Source organism: Typopeltis vanoorti, chromosome 4 (genome assembly GCF_054136105.1).
Source record: "Typopeltis vanoorti isolate ZY-2024b chromosome 4, IOZ_Tvanoo_1.0, whole genome shotgun sequence".
Lineage (NCBI taxonomy): Eukaryota > Metazoa > Arthropoda > Arachnida > Uropygi > Thelyphonidae > Typopeltis > Typopeltis vanoorti.
In genome coordinates this window covers 86469940-86490725 of record NC_143552.1, presented here as the reverse complement: position 1 = coordinate 86490725, position 20786 = coordinate 86469940, and the positions used below count along the sequence as shown (strand labels likewise).

At 36.2% G+C, this 20786-nt stretch overlaps 1 protein-coding gene across 1 annotated transcript in view; it reads right to left on the bottom strand.

The window, feature by feature from the left end:
- LOC150107476 (uncharacterized) overlaps positions 1 to 20786 on the bottom strand; it is a 574892-nt gene that overhangs the window by 447360 nt on the left and 106746 nt on the right. Inside the window, exon 5 of the mRNA XM_090392109.1 lies at positions 19779 to 19876. Coding sequence (XP_090248235.1) covers positions 19779 to 19876 — 98 coding nt within the window. The remainder of the gene's footprint in view (positions 1 to 19778; positions 19877 to 20786) is intronic.

Sequence of the window (20786 nt, the reverse complement as noted above, 5' to 3'; positions counted from 1 at the left end):
TATTTCCCTCATTCATCTCTCTTTGTATGGACATAACTCTTTCTCTATCATCAATAACACTCCCCCTACTTTTTACCCTTTCTATCTTCACGAAACACATCACATACTCTTCCATCTCTATTTCTGTCAGGATGTCATCCTCATCCAACAGTGTCACTTATTCCAACAATTTTTGGATTAAAAGACTCAATTAATGCAACCATTTCATTTGTCTTGTTTCTTACACTTCTAGCATTTGTATACAAACATAACAGCTCATTCCTGGATCTACAGCTAGTTCCACTGATACCAATTATTTTATGATTTCTCCATGCTTAACTCGAGCCATTTCTTTTTCTTCTTATTCATCTTAGAACCTTCTTCAAATCCAACTGTTTTCCCTTCATTCCAGGTTATCCCCTTCCCTTTTTGTCTACACACACACACACACACATCCTCTTGGAGCATCAACCTTTCTCATGTTGTGTTCCCTCTGTCCACCTGAGGCTCCGTGTTTCCCTGTCTGGCTTGCACACCTGCTCTCTCATTCTCTATACTCATGCTGCTCACTTCTTCCATTCATAACCACCTCTTCAATCTCTCCTGTCTTACTTTCCCATTCTTCCACATCGCTTCTCACTTGATCTGATTCATTCTCACTCACTTCTCTACCTTCCAGCAGCAGTCTCTCCAAGTGATCTTAATCTGCACTCCTTTCTCCTCACACATTTCTGCTAACATATCATTCATAATCCTTGCTCTCCGCCTCATCTCACCACTGTCATACCTGGGCAATACACTTACTGCCTTTCCTATCACACTATTATCTTTTATTCATCTCAACATCCTCCTGATATCCAATCTAACACGTTCTTTGTTCCCAATCAAGTCAAGTCATTTGTCCCTATAACAGCTACAACTCTTTTGCTCGCTTACTTCTCATATTCAATGTCTTAAGCACTCTACTCATTCTACCTCTAGGAAAACAAACCTTGTGCATCCTCTCATCCAACATACCTTTAAAATAATTGAATCACCATATGCCACTCACAGGTCTTTCATTACATCTCTTATAGTATTATTATTTGTTTTCATCATTTTCACTCTTTCATACATATCTCAAATTCTCTTAACTTTGTTCACATCCATTTCATATCTTGCCTCATCTTAACCAACTTGACTTTCAAATCTTGCATCACATTTTCACTCTCATTACAGGATATTATGATGGTACCACATAAAAAGTTATATCATTACTAACTTCTAATCGACAGTCATCTGTCAAGATGCCAATATTAACAGATCTTATATTTCTGTCTTCTAAATCACTTTTTACTGTAGCAGTACACCTAGATATTGATCTTCCTATGGGTCTTTTTCCTGCCAGCCTGGCAAACAACACTTCTTTTACTAATCATTCCTCTCTCATTCTATTTAAGTGGCTGTACTACCTGATATTAGCTCTGATAACAAATTCCTGAATGCTAACAATGTCAAGCTCTTTCCAAATATTTTCATTTTTAATATGATAATGCCATTGATGCCATTTGTTCACTTCCTAACCTTTCTTGGAACTCACATATGAGTGGTCCCCAGTCTTTTATCCTAACTCAGCTCTCAGAGCCATAAGTTAAAATTGGTTTGAGCACTGTTGTGTATACAGCAAACTAAGTTCTCTCTTACTCCATATAAATTTATTCAGCTGACTTCCTACCATACCAGCTTTGCTAATTCTGTTGTCTATTTCCATATTTAATTTGCCATCTTTACTAAAAATTGTGACTGCATAGCTAAAATGTTTTACTTATTCTAAAGATTCTCCAATCAGGAGACAGCTGATATTTTCAATGTTTCTGTCTATTTTCTGTCTTTTTATTGCTGATTTTCACACCGAAGTTATTACACCAGCTATTCAATTTAATCGGGGAATCCTGCAGAGTTGTACTGGATTTATTTAAATGTATAACATCTATATAAAATAAGGAGCTGAGATTAACATCTCCAATTTTGACATCAGGTTTAATACCACTTTCCTTCATGTGATCCATATAGATAATGAATAAGAAAAGAGATAATGTACATTCTTGTTGATTACCTGATTTAACATCACACCATTTTCCTGTACCTTCATCAATTCTAACTGCTGACTTGCAATTCAAATAGACTAAGTAGTGCTTGATATAATATCCCATTTACATCATATAACTGTAATGTTTTGAATAGCTTTTCTCTTGGCACTTTCATGTGCTTTTTCCAAATCTACAAAATTTAAATACAGATCCTTGTTATATTCTCATGATTTCTCAACTATTTGTCTTAAAGTTAAAATCTGATACTGACAACACCTATGTGGCCTGAATCTAGCTTCACCAAGCTACCCTTCCACAATCCTTTATAGCCATTTCTCAAATATACTTGCATACAGACCAGGCTGGTGGCGTGTGCGAAGTGTGCAATATACACACAGGCACCGCAGAAGAAACGGTGCCTAAAAGATATCAAAAAATATGAGATAAGAGTTTAAATGGACAACGAATGGTACAGAATGGTGCATATAATTATGAATGTATGTCGTCTTCCGTTCGGGCCCCTTCAGATCTTCTCAGAAACAAACAAATAAATTCTGAAATTGTATCCTGGACCCGATTATATCACTGTAATTTCTGATTAAAATTTACAAAAATATACCTAAAATAGTTCTTTATTTTTTGATGTATCATAAATCAACTTATGATTAATTGTTGATTTCCGTGTAAGGGCCGTATCCTAATTTTAATCAGATCGGATGCATGTGGTCAGGCCCTAAAAGTCGGCATACTACTGATAACTCATTCTTCTCGACATTCGAGCCTGTCTTGAATGTCAAACTTGGAATGAAAGAACAATGTTAAGAGCTGGTAAATTAGAGAACTTGAAGAAAGACATGGAGAGGAATAAACTGGATGTGGTTGGTCTAAATGAAGTCAGATGGGAAGATATAGGAGATTTTGAAAGTGATGGTTATAGAATTATATATTCCTGTAGAACATGGGGGGAAAATGGAGTAGCATTTGTTTTGAATGAAAAGGTTAAAAATTTAGTAGAAAAAATAATATATAAAAGTGACAGGGTGATTATGATTAAACTGAAAGCAAAGCCTGTGGAGATAATGATTATACAGATATATATGCCCACAAGTGACCATGATGAAAATGAAATAGAAGAGATATATAATCAAATAGAAGAGATAATGGAAGAAGACAGAACTAAAAGATGTACCATCTGGATGGGAGACAAATGCGGTGGTAGGTGAAAAGGTAGAGAAGAGAATAACAGGAGGATATGGCCTTGGAAAAAGGAATGAGAGAGGTGAAAGACTTATAGAGTTTTGTAAAAGACACAAACTAATCATTGGTAATACTTGGTTTAAACTTCCAAAGAGAAGAAGATATACATGGAAAATGCCAGGTGATATCGCAAGATACCAGATTGATTATATGTTAATACAAAACAGGTACAGAAACAGTGTAAAAAGGATATCAACATATCCAGGAGCGGATATTGACTCAGACCATAATTTGCTTATTATGGAATTAAGAATACAATATAAGAAAATAAACAAAGGTAAAAGCAAGAAAAGGTGGAACCTAGAAAAACTCAAAGGAGATGCAGGTAGGAAATTCAGAGAAGAACAGGAAAATAAAATAAGGAACAAAGAGAATATATCTGAAGAAACTATGGATGTTAATGCAAAATGGAATCAACTGAAAAACTTGATATATGAAACAGCTGCTGAAGAGATAGGTTTTATGGAAGGGAAAAGAATTAAAAAGCCATGGATTACAAATGAAATTATAAGAAAAATAGAAGAAAGAAGAAGATGGAAAAATGTAAACACTGAAGAGGGAAGAAGAAAATACAAAGTATTAAATAATGAACTGAGAAGAGAAACTGATAAAGCAAGAGAGGAATGGTTAAAAACAGAATGTAAAGAAATTGAAGAAATGGAAAAAAAGGGGGCAATATGAAAAAATGTTTGAAAAAGCAAAAGAAATTACAAATATCAAAAAAAGCATAAGAAATCTGTCATTAGAAGATAAGCAAGGAAAACTGATTTATGATATTGAAAAACAGGGCGAAAGATGGAAGGAATACATCGAAGAACTTTATGCAAAAAATGAAAGACCAACAAAAATTGAATTGAAAGAGCAAAATGAAATCTCAACAGAAGAAAGAGGTCCTGAAATACTAAAGAGAGAAGTAGAAACAGCAATTAAGGAATTAAAAAGTGGAAAGATGGAAGGAATGGATGGAATACCTAGTGAAATCTTAAAACAACTGGAGAACAAAGGTATAACAGAAACATGGAAACTCTGCAACCTCATTTACAAAACAGGAGTATGGCCTAAAGATTTCACAGAGAGTATTCTTATACCAATTGAAAAGAAAAGCAATCCTGCTAAGTGCAGTGACTACAGACCTATAAGCATACTCTCACATGCCTCTAAAGTACTGCTAAGAATATTAAATCAAAGATTGTATAATAGAGTAGAGTATTTTCTGGGGATGATCAATTTGGATTTAGAAAAGACAGAGGAACCAGAGATGCAATTGGAATAATGAGGACCATATGCAAAAGGAATATAGAAGTACATAAAGAAGTTTCTATTTGTTTCATCGACCTTGAAAAAGCATTTGACATGGTGAAATGGGAAAATCTGATGGAAATATTACGCAAAATAGGATTAGATTGGAGAGACCTAAGGTTAATAGCTGAATTATATATGAACCAGACAGCCATAATAAAGACAAAAGTAGGAAAAACTAAAAAATGTGTGATTGGCAAAGGTGTAAGACAGGGATGCTGCCTGTCACCAACGCTCTTCAATATATTTGCAGAAAAAATGATAAAAGAAGCATTTTATGAAGAGGAAGGAGGAATCACTATTGGAGGAAGAACAATACAAAATATTTCATTTGCAGATGATCAAGCAATATTAGTTAATACCGAAGATGAACTACAGCACTTAATGCAAAAATTTGAAAATATATGCAAGAAATATGGTATGAAAATTAACACAAAGAAAACCAAAGTGATGAGAGTCTCCAGGAAACCAGGAAGTATCAAGGTGATGATGAATGAAGAAAGTGTAGAGCAAGTGAGACAAAATACCTTGGTAGTATAATACAAGAAAATGGAAAATGTGACATGGAAATAAAAGAAAGAATTAACAAAGGAAAATATGCCTTTTATAGCAAGAAAAATTTGTTTATTAATAAAATGAATAAAATTCTAAAGAAAAGGCTTATTAAGTGCTATATTTGGAGTATGACCTTATATGGGTCAGAAACATGGACAATTAGTAAGAAAGAAGCTAAAATGTTGGAGGCATTTGAAATGTGGTTATGGAGAAGAATGGAGAAAATAAAGTGGACTGAAAAAATCACCAATGAAGAAATATTACAAAGAGTTGAAGAAGAAAGGAATTTACTAAAGACCATAAGAAGAAGAAAGCATAACTGGATAGGACATGTATTAAGAGGAGACAGCCTACTGAAAAGAATGATAGAAGGGAAAATCGAAGGAAAGCGACCACGAGAAAGAAGACGACTAACGAAGCTTGATGATATAATGAGAAATGAAGGAGGAAGCAAGAGACAGAGGAAATTGGGGGAAGAGAATCTGCTGAGTTATACAATTGGACCTGTCAAGAGACAGAACACTAATGATGATGATATTAGCGGGCTGTTAGGGTGGCGTCAGCGACACAAAATAATCAGCGAACTCTCGAGTCCAATGCAAAACATTCTAGGATTTTGCTAAAATGAAAGCCAGATGAGTCCCTTTTAGCAAAATTAATGTAAAGAATATTTGAATAAATCTCTTAACTTTATATTACTGTTTTATATTATTTTAAAAATTTATATAACTTGAAAAAATTTGTATAAGTAGGACTAATCCATAGGTAACATTATACTGTAAAGTGGTTTTCATGTGTTTTTTGTTTCCTGTTCATTTTATTCACACTTTATTCAAAAAAAACTTTTTTGGAAAGGCGCTGAACATTAATCGCACACACAAGAAAAATACTATGTGCCGGTCCTACTTGCATAAATGTTACCAGAAACATTCAGTAGGGATATCCTTCTGTAATTCTCGCATTCAGTTTTATTTCCCTTTTTTACAGATGGGTACTATGAGAGCTCTATCCCAATCATCAAGAATTCAACTATCAGTCCTGGCCTTCTGATTTATGCAGTGCAACCACTGTAAAACTTTTATACCTCCATATTTGTGCATTTCTGGTTGAATATCATCTACTCCAGCTCCCTTCCCACATTTCAGGTTTGTGATGGCTTTTTGCAATTTCAAGTATAGGTATGTATTACTGATTGCATGCCTGCTGAATGTTTTCTATCATATCATTGCTTATTTCATTTAGCAATCTTTTGAAGTGATTACTCCATACATCAATGATATCATTATCTATAGTTCTCATGTCACCTTTATCATTCCTTCTAAGCCACTAGTTCCAAACCTTTTTTGGATCATGCCCCCACTTCAACGCCTCAAAGATTTTGATGTCCCCTCTAGCATAATCAACCAAGTTCTGAATAATAAATTGATGCACAACCAAGTTTTGTGCATCAATTTATTACTATGGCTGAGACTTGGATTCACCATTACACACCAGAATCCAAACAGTAGTCAAAACAGTGGACAGAAGCTGGTTGTTCGGTGCTAAAGAAGACCAAGTGTCTTCTATCAGCAGGAAAGGTGTTTTAGGATGCTAAAAGCATTTTCAGTGATGGCCGGTAAAAATTTTAAGTGGGGGGTGCTGCACATACAAACTAAAATGTTAAAAAAATTCTTTTTTTCCTAATCAGTAACCAATTTATTAATAAATAAATTTATATGTTAAAAAATTGCTTTATTAAAAATATTTCGCCCTCACAACGAACAAACGCCAATAATAAAAGTTTCGTATCTCACAGAAATAACAAGCGCAAGTATACGATACACTGTCCAAAGAGCAGTGTCAAGCATAAACGAATATTGGCGAGTCTACCTGCAAATGACGTGATCACTCTCACACTGCGTTAGATCGCAGCGTATTTGTTTCGTGTAACCATACTTCAAACAATATAATTCTTTTCATATTTTCAACAGTGACACTCGTCATAATTCAGCCTTGTATCTATAATAAATAAATAATTATATGCTATTTTAACAAAATAAAATAAGATTGCAAGAAATAATTCAGCCTTTCGTATCTCACAGAAATAACGCATGCAAGCATACTATACACTGCCCAAAGAGCAGTGTCAGATTCACTAGTTACGTGCAAATGAGAAGCACAAACAAATATTGGCAAGTCTGGCTGCAATCGGTTGAATGTAATAATATGGGCACTGCATTAGATCGCAGTGTATTTGTTTTGTAATCTAAAGTGTTAATTGAACAATTCCAATTATTAACTATTCAATCAATGTCGAAACTTAAGCTGTAACTTTTAACATGTTGAACTGCATTTATATAATGTTGTAAGCATTGTTATTATTTATAAACACAAACAAAATTTAATTTTTTCATTTTTTCCTTGGGAGTGCTGCAGTATCACAATGCTTATGTATGGGCCGCCCAATGGCCATTTTGTTTATTAATTATCTTGAAAAGGATAAAACAATAACCAGGGAATATTATTCCGATCTTTTAACCAGATTAGATGAAAAAATTTGTGAGAAACGGCCCGGGTTGCAGAAGAAAAAAATCATCTTTCATCAGGACAATGCACCTGCCCACAAAGGTGTTTTGGCAATGGGAAAATTAAGGGACTGCACTATGAATTGTTGGAACATCCACCCTATTCCCCAGATTTGGCTCCCTCTAACTTCTATCTCTTCCCAAAACTACAACTCTTCCTCGCTGGTCAGCATTTTTCTTCGAATGAAGAGATGATTGCAACTGTAGAGGGGTAATTTGCATATGCCATTATCATATTCTTCATTTATTTATTTCACTTAAGTGAAATAAATAAATGAGGAATACATTTATTCCTTATTTATTTAATCAGCATCACTGGAGCATCACTGGAATAAATGTATTAGTCTTAAGGGAGATTATGTTGAAAAATAAAAATAATTTTGAAATTATAAATTTGTTTGTTCATTGTTAGGCTGAGAACTTTTCAGACCACCCTCATAGAGCAATTCGACTCATTGATGACCCCTTCCCTCACAGGCTTACTTCAATCTTTCTCTCTCACACACACACACACACATAGATGTAATGTTCCAGCGCTGTATCTATTCTACAGGTACTTTCATGGACAATTGGCAAACATCATTATTTCACTTACTGTTGGGCCTCTTAAAACTGCAGCAACTGCCCAATGTCTTTTTTTTCAGAACAACTGCAAACACATCGGATGTGCTTCTCTTCTTCAGCCTTTTTTCCATCTACCTCTGTCCTCTGGATAAAATTCCTCATAATGTGTTTCAACTTCAACAGCTTCAACCTCCAGCTCTTCAAGAAAAATGTCAATATTCTTATTCTCAATCCTTACCTGCACCTCACACAAAGCACTAATGTGCTATAGGTTCTCCTATCTTTCATGTGTGGGATAAATACATATATATATATATATATATATATTTAGGCAGATATTTAATGACTAAAAACCCGAGAATTAATTAAAAGCTTTAATGATAAAAAACACAACTAGTTTCGGCTTTTTACAGCCTTCATCAGGTATATCTTTTTAGGAAGAGGAAACATTAATAAAACTGAAGATTCTAAAAAACTGAGAAGCACAGATAAATTGCAGTACATAATTGAAATAAAAAACATTGTATTAACATTCAAGTTGTTCTATTTTACGTGCCATTGTTCGTTGTATGCATGATAGAAGACTCTCGAGAATGCCAGTACGAATAACAGCAGTATGGCTATCAGGGATATTATAGCTTAAATTGTTGTTTAAATGTTCAGGATTAAGGATGATCTCCCTGGATTCCACTATCTTTCTTTTAAATTCATCACAGCAGCAGAAAATGTTTTCAGATCTATCCCAGGAAATTGAGTGACCTTGAAAAATCATCATGAGGATTGTTAGAGAAGAGAATATGGCTGGATAAGGCACTGGCATGTGATCTTTTATAGGAGATGTCTCTTTTATGTTCCTCCATACAAAGTTCAATAGACTTATTAGTTTGACCATAATAAGGAACATTACAGTCACACCATAGTTTATTTATATACACCAGGATATTTCAGATTGTGATGCTTAGGCTTAGGATGGCTTATAAAAGATCAGATTTTTGGAAGTGTAGTGAATAACGTCCTGATGTTGTACTTCTTAATGACTTTAACCAATTTTTGGGAGACTGAACTGTGTATGGGATTGAGATGCTACCTTAAAAGAAGTACAACATCAGGACGTTATTCACTACACTTCCAAAAATCCGATCTCTTATAAGCCATCCTAAGCATCACAATTTGAAATATCATGACGTATATAAACTATGGTGTGACTGTAATGTTCCTTATTATGGTCAAACTAATAAGTCTATTGATCTTTTATGGGAGATGTCTCTTTTATGGAGGAACATAAAAGAGATGCCTCCCATAAAAGATCACATGCCAGTGCCTTATACAGCCATATTCTCTTCTCTAACGATCCTCATGATGATTTTCATCATGAGGTCATCAATTTCCTGGGATAGACCTGAAAACATTTTCTGCTGCCATGATGAATTTCAAAGAAATATAGTGGAATCCAGGGAGATCGTCCCTAATCCTGAACATTTATACAACAATGTAAGCTATAACATCCAGACAGTCATACTGCTGTTATTCGTACTGGCGTTCTCGAGAGTCTTCTATCATGCATACAACGAACAATGGCACGTAAAATAGAACAACTTGAATGTTAATACAATGTTTTTTATTTCAATTATGTACTGCAATTTATCTGTGCTTCTCAGTTTTTTAGTATCTTCAGTTTTATTAATGTTTCCTCTTCCTAAAAAGATATACCTGATGAAGGCTGTAAAAAGTCGAAACTAGTTGTGTTTTTTATCATTAAAGCTTTTAATTAATTCTCGGTTTTTTAGTCATTAAATATCTTTCTAAATGTATCAAAAGTAACTGAGTCAATATATATATATTGGGCAAATATGAGAATGGGGAACTGGACAATGAGACTTATTTGTGCCTATGGTCCCACAGACAGTTCTACTAAGGTGGAAGTGGAGGAATTTTTTGATGCTTTAGAAAAAGCAACTGACACAATGAAAAAGTAAAAGTTTTCTTGAAAAGAAAAAGTAAAAGTCCTTGTTGGGAATCTAAATAGCAGAGTAGGAAATGATTGTGAGACATACAAAAATATTTTGGGAAAATTTGGAGAAAAGAGCAAAGCTAATAATAATGGTAAATATCTGTTGGATTTCTGCTCAGGACATGGACTGGTTATTACTAACACCATGTTCCAACATAAAAATGTGCACAAATTCACATGGAGACAAGAGACAAGGAATAAGAAAAGTCTCATTGACTACGTTATTATTGATAGTGATGTTTTCTCCCTGGTGCAAGACACCAGAGTGTACAGAGGATTTGAAATTCGAAGTGATCACTATTTAGTCTTGAGCAGGATAAAATTGAATTTCATATTGAAAAGAATAACATGTAAAAAGTTTTAAAGCGAATAAAAGTTGAGCAACTCTTAGATGTGAACTATAGACTAAAATACACAAAGATTATTGAAGAAAAAATGAAAGAGTTTGAGAACAGGAATCAAACCTTGGAGATTCAGTGGCAAGCCTTGAAGAAAGCCCTGATTGATTCAGCTAGAGAGGCATGTGGTGAAGTTGTCAGCAAGGATAGAAAAATTAGAACTCCATGGTGGACACTGGAAGTTAAACAGGCAGTGAAGAAAAAGAAGAAAGCATATCAAAAGTTCCTGGCAAATAAATCAGCTTGTGCTCTTAGAGAATACAGAGACAAATGTAAGAAAGCTAAACACTGTGTAAAACTAGCTAAGCAATAGTCATGGAAGGACTTTGGCAAGAACATAGAAAATAAATATCAAGACAGTGGCAAAATATTCTGAAGGTTGTTGAAGAAGCTTAGGAATGGAGGAAAGAGTGCTGTAAAAGGAGTTAGAGATGATAAAGGTGACATGAAAACAGAAGAAAAAGATATCCTTGAAGTATGGAGTAATTACTTTGAAAAACTGCTAAATGAAACAAGCAGTGATGATAGCGCCGTGGTAAAAAACACTGACCAGACATGCAGTCAGGAATATATATCCATACTTGAAGTAGAAAAAGCCATCAAAGGCTTAAAATGTGGAAAGGCAGCAGGAGTAGATGATATTTGACCAGAAATGCTGAAGTATGGTGGTATAAAATTCTTACAATGGCTGCACTGCATAGTTCAGAAAGCCTGGACAGAGGGACGAATTCCCGATGATTGGAGTAGAGCTCTCATAGTACCCATATATAAAAAGGGAAATAAAACTGAGTGTGAGAATTACAGAGGTATTTCCCTACTAAGTGTTCCTGGCAAGATCTATGCAAGTATACTTGAGAAACGATTGAGAAGAATTGTGGAAGAAAAGCTGGGTGAAGAACAAACAAGCTGGATTCAGGCAAAACAGAGGCTGTCAGGATCAGATTTTCAGTTTACGACAAATAGTCAATAGAGCATGGGAATATAACAAAGATCTGTATTTAAGTTTTGTCAATTTGGAAAAGGCATATGACAAGGTGCCAAGAGAGAAGCTATTCAATACGCTACAGTTTTATGGTGTCAATAGGGCATTATATCAAGCAATACTTAGTCTTTATTTCAGTTGTAAGTCAGCAGTTAGAATTGAAGGAAGTACAGGAAGATGGTTTAATGGTAAATCTGGTGTGAGACAAGGATGTACATTATCCCCTCTGTTATTCATTATCTATATGGATCACATTATGAAGGAAAGTGGTATTAAACATGATATCAAAATTGGAGAAGTTAATGTCAGCTCTTTGCTATATGTGGATGATGTTATACTTCTAAATAAATCCGCTACAAGTCTGCAAGATTCTCTGACTAAATTGAATAGCTGTTGTAATAGACATGGTATGAAGGTCAGCAATAGAAAGACAAAGACAATGAAAATAAGCAGAATCATTGAAAATGTCAACTGTGTTGTGAATGGAGAACCTGTGGAACAAATAAAACATTTCAGTTACTTAGGCACGATTTTTATTGAAGATGGTAAATTAAATATAGAAATAGACAACAGAATCAGCAAAGCTGGTATGGTGGGAAGTCATTTGAATAAATTCATATGGAATAAGAGAGAAATTAGTCAGAACACTAAATTAGCTGTATACAAGACAGTGTTCAAACCAGTTTTAACTTATTTATCTGAGAGCTGGGTCAGAAGTAAAACACATGACCAAATACTAGAGAACGCAGATATGAGAGTCCTGAGAAAGATTATGGGCATTAACAGATGGCATCAATGGCAATATCATATTAAAAACGAGGATATTAGGAAAGAACTTAACATTGTCAGCATCCAGGAATGTGTTAGCAGAGCTAATCTCAGGTGGTATGGTCACTTAAACAGAATGGGCGAAGAAAGATTAGCAAAAAAGTGTTCTCTGCCAGGTTGGCAGCGAAACGACCCAGAGGAAGACCAAGATATAGGTGGATTGATACGGTACAACGTGCCTTAGACGATAGAAATATAAGATCTGATAATGTTGGAGTCTTGACAAGTAACAGACTGATTTGGAGGAAAATTGTAGGTAGGAAGTTAGTCATGATGTAATTTTTTCATGTAGTGCTATCATATCCTGTACACCCCTTGAGGGTACATGGCAGGAATTTGATGATGATGATATATATATATATATATATATAAATCAACTCCTATCTTCAGTTAGGGTTTCTATATCCCCTTCCCCTTTTTCATACAGTGTGAGTCATATCTTTCAAGGGCATTACAGATATACTGTAGTGAACCAAAACCTTTCCATTCAAGGAAAAAACACTTCTACTGGCCAGCCACCAGATAGTAAATGACCAAAACCTGATGATAACATAACAGGAAATTTCTTGAACCAGCTAATGTGTAATCTTGCTGTAACAATGGAGAGAAGTTTGAGAAGGATGGAAGGTTCAAGGATCCTACTTATGTCCTCCTCCCTTCCCCTCCACACTCACTTTCTTTCAACTAATCACCAAAATCAACCATGAACAGAACAAACAATTATAGTATTGGTGTGGTTAAAAAACTGCCATAAAAGAATAATAATAATACTAAATTTAAAAAAAAACACTGGTGTTCCATGAAACACTATCAAAATTAATATGAGCCTGGAATGGTTTTAAATGCTATGACAAGTTCAAACATGTTTGAAAATCAGACGCTCCTCATTTTGGTGCAGATTGTGCTATTAAGGGCAGCGCACGCTGGCCTTGACTCAACCACTGGCTGACAGTCACCCACGGTTGTTGACACCTCTGAGTGCAAGTGAAGTACGGAGGTATCTATTCTAGGAAACGTGCTGTTACAAGCAAGGTCAATGCAATGCGCTGCAGCCTGGCATGCCTGTAGTGCGAGCTATCACATTTTTGTGATGCAATTGACTCTAAACAAGGTGTTCCATTAAAATTTCAGGATTTGTGAAGTGTTCCATTCCATCGTAGGAATAGTTTGAGAAATCCTGCACTAAATAATCTAAATGATACACATCATCACTTATAGATAATTAGTCTCTATTTCTGACTTAACTCAAGAGATAGTCTAAATCAGGGATTTTCAACCTATGGTACGCATACCACTGGTGGTAAGTGAGCCACTGCCGGGTGGTACGGAAACAGATTTGCTTACTGGTACATATAATATCTTGAATTAAATATAGTGGTATGCCACTGGAAAAGGTTGAGAACCCCTAGTCTAGATAATATATAGTTCAGTATTCCAGACTGTCTATACTATCTGTATGATTTCTTCTGTCCAAATACACAAATACTGTCCAAAAAAGGACAGTATTTGTGAATTTGTGTGATTTAATGTTCTGTGCCAAAATGACAATTCTAGAATTCTTCCCCCCCCCCCCAGCATAATGATTTCTTGTTTTCTATGCACTAGTACTATGAAAATTCTGAAAATCACTCTGCTCTCTCTTTGATTAGTTGCCTTTGAAGATTGATTATCTGCAGTCCAACTATTAGATAGTGAAATCATCTTTGTTGGTTACTGTCCACATATCCACTTCAATTTTAAATTCCAAATATCAAACAGAAAGAAATGTGAAAGAGTTATTTGCTGCAAGCTATGATCTAACGTACACTGTTCAACTATCAACCAGAATACTAGATAACTATCTCCACTCTCTTGATCTTTTCTTAAATAGTTTGCCATCCAGATGCACGAGATGGTATCAAAAAGTTTCGACACTAGTTTTGTAACATGCCAACAGATGGCAGCACAAGGCTGCATGCACAATCACAGGGAGCACCAACCTTCATAAGTCAGTGTGCCAAAAGACATCAGCCTGTGTACATCGGGAGCTGTGCAGCTAGTGCTATTCTGACCACGTGCATTACCATTTCTGCGATTTCATCATGGACAGCAAGTTAGAACAAAGAGCGAATGTGAAATTCTGTGTGAAACTGGTCAAATTTACCACAGAGACATTTGACATGATTCGGCAAGTTTACGCCAATGCTGCAATGAGTCGTTCGAGGTGTTTTGAGTGACATGCGCACTTCAAGAGCGGAAGAACATCACTGGAAGACAATGAGAGATCAGGAGGACCTTCAACGAGCTCAACTCCTGAAAATGTCAAAACCATTCGGCAACTTGTGCATGAAGGTCGTCGAAGAACACTCCACAACATTGCTGCCGTTGTTGATGTGTCATACAGAACAGTCCAGGCAATCCTCACGTGTGATCTGAACATGTACTGTGTTACTGCCAAGTTCGTCCCCAGGCTGCTGACCCAGAAGCAGAAGGAACACAGTGTTGAAGTCTGCCAAGAACTCCGTCAGCGTACCGTGGATGACTCGTCCTTCATGTCGAGGATCATTACCGGTGACGAAACTTGGGTGAAATAATAATAATAGTTTAATCCTTTATCCAAGTGTGAGCAAACAAAGTTTGCGCTTGAAAGTATCTTCAGTACTGGGGTAAGGTGGTACAACACCAGGCCAACTCCTTGCAAAGGTGGAGGAAGCTACCAACACTCCTATCTCAGTATCTCCTATAATGCAAAACACATCTCCTTGTGGATATGTCTAATGTTATGCTTTAAGGGAAGGGCCACTACCCAGACTAGTTTCGACCTTTATTGAGGTCTCTTCAGTGGGAGCCAAGCCCTAGTGGAGATACCAGGCAGAAGCATTAGCAGGTCATCTCTACCTATAGGAGTTGCCAAATGGTGTGCCACCCTTTTTTAATAAATTACTCTGGATTTAGAGAAAGATGTTGAAAGTTTATTTTTCACTTGGTTAGAGTATAATAAATTTAGTTTAATCCTTTATCCAAGTGTGAGCAAACAAAGTTTGCACCTGAAAGTATCTTCAGGACTGGGGTAAGGTGGTACAACACCAGGGAAACTCCTTGCAAAGGTGGAGCAAGCTGGCCCTTCCCTTAATGCATAACATTAGACATATCCGCAAGATGTGTTTTGCATTATAGGAGATACTGAGATAGGAGTGTTGATAGATTGCTCCACCTTTGCAAGGAGTTGCCCTGGTGTTGTACCACCTTACCCCAGTCCTGAAGATACTTTCAGGCGCAAACTTTGTTTGCTCACACTTGAATAAAGGATTAAACTAAATTTATTATACTCTAACCAAGTGAAAAATAAACTTTCAACATTCAGAAACTTGGGTGTATGGGTGCGACCCTGAGAAGAAGCAACGGTCTTCACAGTGGAAGAGTCCATCATCTCCACGACCGAAAAAGGCGCTCGACCAAGTGCATGCTCATCGTCTTTTTCTACATTCGCGGCATTGTGCATCGTGAATTCGTCCCCAGGAGCCAGACCATCAATATGAGCTCTACTACCAGGTTTTAAGGCATCTGAGTGAGGACATTTGGCAAAAGCGACTGGATGTATGGCACGCGGAAAACTGGATGCTCCATGACGACAATGCACCCTGTCACCGAGCTCTCCTCACACGTGAGTTTCTCACCGGAAACAACATGATCTCACTTCTACACCCACCCTACTCGCCAGATTTGGCTCCTGCGGACTTCATCCTCTTCCCGAAGATGAAGATCCAGCTCAAAGGTCACCGTTTTGACACCGCTGCGGAGATCCAGCACGAATTACAGAAGGTGCTTGACACGCTTCGAAAAGAAGACTTCCAGGACACATTCCAGAAGTGGCAGGAACGCTGCGAGTGCTGTATTGCTATGCAAGGGGACTATTTTGAAGGTGATAGTGTGTAAACATAGATAAATAAAGTAATTTCTCATTCTCAAAACCTTTTGATACCACCTCGTAAATGAAGAGGACAACTCTCTTCTCAGTAATTTATACAATAATCAGTGCAAGCTTCTCTCCTCCACTGTTTCTTCAAATGCTCAATCTCATGGCCTTTGGTACTACATGACAATTGACAATGGAACAGTAAACACACAGAGGCATATGAAAAAAAAACAAAGTCAGCATACCATAAATGGCTTCAAACAAGAGTTCCCATAACATTCTTAGCCTATAATACACAGCTTGGAAAGAAGTCAATGGACACCATAGTGTGAAGAACAAACAGCCATGGCACCTACCATAATAAGATGTAGGATCTTTTGCTGCAATGACTACAGCAATCCTATGGGCATATTTTCCACAAGTGTATGATAATGATCAATGGGATTTTAGACCATTCTTCCTGTAAACTGTAATGAAATCCCAGATTATTGTGAAGTGGATATCCCTTGAACCCAACTGACACTCCAGTTGAGATCAGGGCTCTATGGAGGCCAATCAAGTGTGGTGACTTTGATGTCCATAAACCATGCAGTTACAGCAGCCTTATGATGCATTGTCTTGCTGAAAGAGACAATGGTCAGTTCCATTGAAACGCCCAAAGTAGAAAGCATTGCACTGTTCGGAATGTTCAGATACCTCTTGGAGTTCAATGTTCGTAGCATTACAAACAGAGGTTCCAAGGCCAAACCAGGAAAACAGGAACAATACCATCATATCACCATTTCCAAATGTCATAGTTAGGGATACAGTCTGGTAAGAGACATTCACTGGGCATCTACTATACCCATCTGATGGGCTGGCAATTTGGGATTTAGCCAACCAAATTGTATTCTTATTGGCTTAAACCAAAATATAAAATGATGGTAAAACATGACAGATGTTGCGAGTCTCAGTTATGAATGTTTTTCTGCATTCAACATTTTGGCAGATGAATGGTGGTTTTTACATACTATCCTTCATAACAAGCTATGGTCACATTCAGTGAGTGTGGTGGGTCCACTGTGGGCGACACTTGCAGTTGACTCCCTGTGCTTCCATCTCAGTATGGTATCACTGATTATTGACTTGGGATGGCCCAATTTGTCAACAATTTGCTGAACAGATAGGCCCAGTATGGCTCTTATTACAATGCTTCTTTCAAACTCCATCAATTTTCTTCTCACAGCCATTTCACCCAGACACAGTTGCACTGACTTGGGAGCATCATGTTTCTCCAGTTGACACCAGCTACCAACACGACTCGTTACATGGCACAATGCACCTTGCCAATTGGGGCATCAGTATACTTCTTTTCAAGCAGTGTATATACATCAAATGCAAAATGCCTATCAGCAAATCCAAACCTGATTTTGATGCATTAAACTCACCCCTTGCAGTGAGTTTAATTCTACTATAACAGATGTTATGACCCCAAGGGGGCCATAACATCTGTTATAGTAGAATGAAAGTTTCTTTCATTCTACTATAGAACCAGTGTGTCACATGCCTTCTGTTGTCTTTCATCAGAAATATGTGCTCTAAAACTAACATCCAACTTGCATCATCTATGCACTCTTTTATGCTCAACTGCCATCTATCAATGACATGACATCAAAGTAAGCATATTTTTTTCCCCTTTTCACTTTTTTTTTTACCACCAGTTAATCAGTGACCACTGGTATGGATTCCACCACTCTAGATCCACAGCAGATCTAGTCTACATTGCTGGATGTAGACTAGATCTGCTGTGGATAATGTATAGTTAGAGATCTGTTGTGGATATTCATCAGATAAAGCTTGGAAGTACCAATGCTATTGCTCTTGACATATCCACAGCATTTGATCATGTTTGGCAACAAGGCTTACTCATTAAATCGCCTATTCTTCTACTCACAGTAACTGGATAGCCAAATTTCTTTCTCTCTCTCTCTCTCTCTGGTATATCACTGCATGTCATGATGGATGGTTTACTCTCTTTGAATTTCTCCACTAATGCAGGAATGTCCAATAACTCTACCTATAGCAATGGCCTTCCTCTCTTCCTCCTACTCATTTGACAAAATTTGCATTGCAGAAACATCCCAAGCATCAAGAACCAGTATACTTTAAACACAAACCTTCATACCATTTATCAATGCAGCAAGGAAACCTGGTCACCTTCAATACTATCAAAACAAAGTCTGGACTTTTTTTTTCCCTCTAAAAAATTCAAATTCACCTTCCCTTACTTTTGATGATAAACAATTTTTGGTGGTGCACCAAAAACTTCCCTGAAAGTTCTTGATATTGTCTCCAGAGGGAAGCAGTTTGGCTGATTAATCATTACTCTCTCAGTGATTCACTTCAAGGCTATCTCATTTCACAGATGGTCTGTTTCGGCCTTTCATCTTTTCTATAGTTAGTTCCATGGGGTGCTGTTCTGATGAACTGATATCAATTATTCCATTATATTCTACTAAGCCTGATTAATTATGGGCAGCCATTACCCAACATCCTTTTTACAGTTCAACTGCAAGCACAGTGAGCCTGCTTCTCCTCTTCCTCTTACAATCCATCTGCCTCTATTCTCTGGAAAGATTTCCTCAGTGTTCACCAACTACAACCTACAAATTTTCAAGAAAAATATCAAAAGGTTCCTTTTCTTTAATCCTTGCCTGTATAAGGCACCAATGTGCTATAAGCATTTCTGTGCTTCAAGGGTGCCATTTGAAATCCATCAAAATAACTGCAACTTAATAAATTATCATGTTTATTTTATTCTTGTGGGGTGTTCAGACTCTATGGTGTAAAAACAATGAACATGAATATTTGCCAGCCTAAACCTTTTTTACATGTCAACCTGAATCCTGCGAAGGCTCCAACATACTAATTAAGAGTTATGGCTTCCTAAAACCAACTATAAATATTATGGGAGAGCACTGTTACTCACTGAATAGAAGTGTAGTGTGTCTTTTCGTAATATGCTGATAGAGCAAAAATTTTAAGATGAATATATTATCCTTCACTCCATCCAAAAATGTAATGTTTCTGGACGCCAGCTAGTTTACCAGTTAGGAAAATATTCTAAGAATGGAATAATTGTGCTAAAATGATATTTAAGTAACGACAGACAAGGCTATTTATTAGGAGTGGAGGCTTGTATTAAATATGTAGCTGTACAGTTGAATATATGCATGCTTAAATACCCATTAGTCATGCAATAATTTATAACAAAATTAATTTTGAAAATATAAAATAATACTTTTTTCTTTGATAATAAGCAAAAACAGGTAATAAAATTACCTGTTTTAGCTGAATATAAATAAACTTTTCATTTATAACTTGAAAAAAAAACTTACTGGTGATGCAGGAGTGTGAAATTTTTGTCTTTTCACACACTTTTTAGAATCACTGCTGTTATTGCTGTCAATAGATAATGATCGTCGCTTAGCCTCACCTAGAAAAAAAATTATTAATTACTGAATAATTAAATCAATACATAGCATATGGTAAGACTAGAAAACAATGGCTAATTTTTGCACATAAATACTAAATTTCATTTGAATAAGTCTAATTTCAATTAATTCCTAGTTTTCATTAATAATGAGCATGAAAGATTAAAGAAATTATTGTTTGTTGAAAGAATAAAATACATTCACACTAGTAAATGCATGCCATTCACTACATATCACTTTCATAAAAAGAGAGAGACTTGATTCAAATATCTTGACTGAAAGGACTTTATCGTGGCTTTTTACAGAATAGTGCTAATGATGAGTATGTTATTTTCGACCACAAAACTAATGTAATAAAAAGAGCTAACACTGGGTTTATTGGTCGTAAAGATTTAATACAACCTGTCACCTACTAGTTTCAACACGTACACTAGTGGCTTCATCTGGGTCTGGATGAACATAGAAATATAAAAGTTTGAAAATGATGTCTTGTTATCTACAAATCCTAAACTGTCAATTTGGTGGCGATATGTAGACGACATATTCATAATATGGAAACACAGTGTAGTTGAGATATATGATTTTCTGGTATCTATTAACTCCTTCCACCATAAAATCAAATTCACCTTAGAACTTGAGAATGAAGGAAAATTATCTTTTCTAGACATTTTAATTACGAAACAAGCAGACAAATGCATTTTTCTTAGTGTGTATTGTAAGCCGACCCACACAGGTCGTTATCTACATTTCTCTTCATTGCACCATATTTCACAAAAAATTGGGCATTGTACATATGCTGAAAAAAAAAAAAAAAAAAAGATGGCAATCTCTACACAAGTACAATAGAAACATGTGGCGTGTGGATTCTGGTACATGGTCAGTCATTGTTCAGCAGATACACCCAATAGTTTG